Genomic DNA, 2,500 nt, shown 5'->3' on the forward strand with positions numbered 1-2,500 from the left:
TAGTTGAGCTATGTAGCTAGAATCCCAGGAAACAAACACCATGATAACACCACCAAACCCTGAAAAGGAAATGGTATAAGTCAAAAAACAAAGAAATGGCAGGAAGTCAAAGTTGTATCAATCTTTTTGAAACACCCTATAAATATATGTATATGTATATATACGGTATATACATATATACATATACAAATACGCATACATACATACATACATACATACATATGCAAGTACATATATGTTGGTTGAATGATTTATGCAAATAATATTTCGAGAGACTGTCTATTTTCAATCCTCCACCTCCTCTCTGCAGGTTTGCCGAACCAAATCCAAGACACTCTTTGGAAGAACGAGTCTTACATTGGTACTTCTCCCGACTTGACCGAGATGGCGATGGTTATGTGAGCCACCGTGAGGCTCGGCGGCTAAGGCGACTCGCAAGGAGAAAAGGTCGTCCGCGGCGATGTGCTCGCAGACTTCTCGAGTTCTGCGATGCTGATGGAGACCGTGTGCTCGTGCTGCACGAGCTTACAGGCTGTCTCGGTGCAAGAAGGAGTGGAGGTATGTCTTTTCAAAAAATACAAAAATATAAACATGTAGAGGTGTTCAGGAACACTCGGATCAGGGCTGTATGATTTCACAAAAAAATTGCTCAGTGGCAAGATTGTTGCAGAAAATGATGTCAGATAACCTTGACATTGCAGACTTGAGTACTCATTACAAAATATTCTTGTCGACCTGCCTTCACAGAGATGAACCTACACAGACATGTTTAAATTTTCAACGCTATTGACGGATTGCTGAAGGTTGGGCAATGTTGTGCGATTCGTTCTTGTGTGAGGTGTAGAATGACTTTAAATGACATTCTCGACCGAATCATCACAAGCTGCTGCCTGAAAAAAGATGGAAGTTGTGTCACATCATGACGACAAGTGTTCATTTTGAAGAAAACATTTCCTCGATAAATGGAGACTAGAAATGAAACCTGGCTTCACTGAGGTCAAAGCAACAATGTTCGTTGTGATAGCTTGATAACTTTTCAGCAACTGAGCAATGAAATCAACAAATTATGATCATACAATCAACTGATGAGCTCATGAATGTACGTTGCTTATTGTTTGATGTCCCCAATGTTATCCAGAATCTCAGAATGGGTTAATTTGGAGGTTTTGAAATGAATATATCATTACAACACTGAAATTTGGAACAGTGACTCTTTCTGCCATTTTTGGTCAGATTTGTACCAAACTATTATGAACCAGAGTTAGGGCCACATATATTGACATCGGGAAGATAATAATTGGATTTGGGATTCACTTACAGACAGATTTGGTCAAAGTTGAGAAAAATATGAAATCGACATAGGGTTTGGCTTCAGGTAATGGTGAGCTTACACTTTAAAGGACTGAAGGAAGGAGCAGGACTGGACAGGAACTACAAAACAGTTCTACAGAAGGAAGATTAGAGGAATGGAATGAACGAGGTGACTTGATGCTCTGGATTCACAAAGCTAAACTGTAGAAGTATGTTGGTTGAAAAGTGGCAGAAGGAAAAATGGTTCAGGATTCTCCTGGTGTGAAACTGAGTAAAAACGGATTGGCCTCCAACTTGTCAATGGTGGGAGAGTAACGAGCCTGTGCCTTGGTGTTCTGCTCGAAGATACCAATGATCCTTGGGGGCTTTGGATTCTACTGTTTCAATAGGTGTCAAGTGGGATTTAGGGCATCTAGCTCAATCACAGAAAAGAACTCTACTATATCATTAGGCTTTGCACAGATACTTTATAAGCCACGAGGAGCTGAAGAGCACTAAGAAAGTACTTGAGCCTTATGGAAGAATGGTGAGACGGTGTCAGTCTTCATATACCAGTTTTGGCAAAAGGTCTTCCCTGGTGCATACATTTGTTGACTGTTTACCTGAGTTGAAACATTGAAAAGGCACTTATTATAAAACATTGCTTTGCTGCATGTCTGCTGAACTGACCAACAAAAGCTTGGTGTCATGCCATTCTTGCTTTTCTGTGCCTTGCTGTCATTGGCAACATGTTTAAAGGGTCGGTAGTCATGTAGGTTGGCAAGTTATTGAAACCTTTGTCAAAATATGATTAGCGGGCAACAGAATAGCTGTTGATAGTATGCTCACCTTTGAGATTTTGGGTTCTGGTCACTTGGTTTGACCTCCAGACTGGGAGAATTCAACAAAAACTGCCATCAGGCACAGCACCAGCAGGAGGCAAAAGCCACCACCTGATCTTCGAGTAGTATTCTAATCAGAGGAACTGCATGGTGGATCATTGTCTTTTGAGGGGAAGTTAAGCTCGCTGTATTGTCTGTTCATGCTCACTTGTGGATATGTATGAATCCTACTGTGTGTAAAAAAAGAGCAGGCTTTTGTGCCAGTACATTGGCTAAAAAGCAAACCATCCTGGCATGGCAGGGACTGGGGTTGGGGGTGGGCTGGGGAGGTGGGGGTGAGACTACGTCAACAGAATTGTTTCAGGAAC

The 2,500-nt window shown here is 41.5% G+C and overlaps 1 protein-coding gene across 5 annotated transcripts in view; it reads left to right on the forward strand.

Annotated features, from left to right (window-relative positions):
- The window catches only part of LOC147014698 (SPARC-related modular calcium-binding protein 1-like), a 156,268-nt gene that overhangs the window by 112,022 nt on the left and 41,746 nt on the right, over positions 1-2,500 (forward strand). For all 5 annotated transcript variants that reach the window (XM_085852839.1, XM_085852835.1, XM_085852836.1 and 2 more), the window contains exon 11: positions 311-558. In XM_085852839.1, coding sequence (XP_085708965.1) covers positions 311-558 — 248 coding nt within the window. The remainder of the gene's footprint in view (positions 1-310; positions 559-2,500) is intronic.

This window comes from Eptatretus burgeri, chromosome 13 (assembly GCF_056783735.1).
Source record: "Eptatretus burgeri isolate ZD-2024b chromosome 13, Ebu_testis_v1, whole genome shotgun sequence".
NCBI classification, from domain to species: domain Eukaryota; kingdom Metazoa; phylum Chordata; class Myxini; order Myxiniformes; family Myxinidae; genus Eptatretus; species Eptatretus burgeri.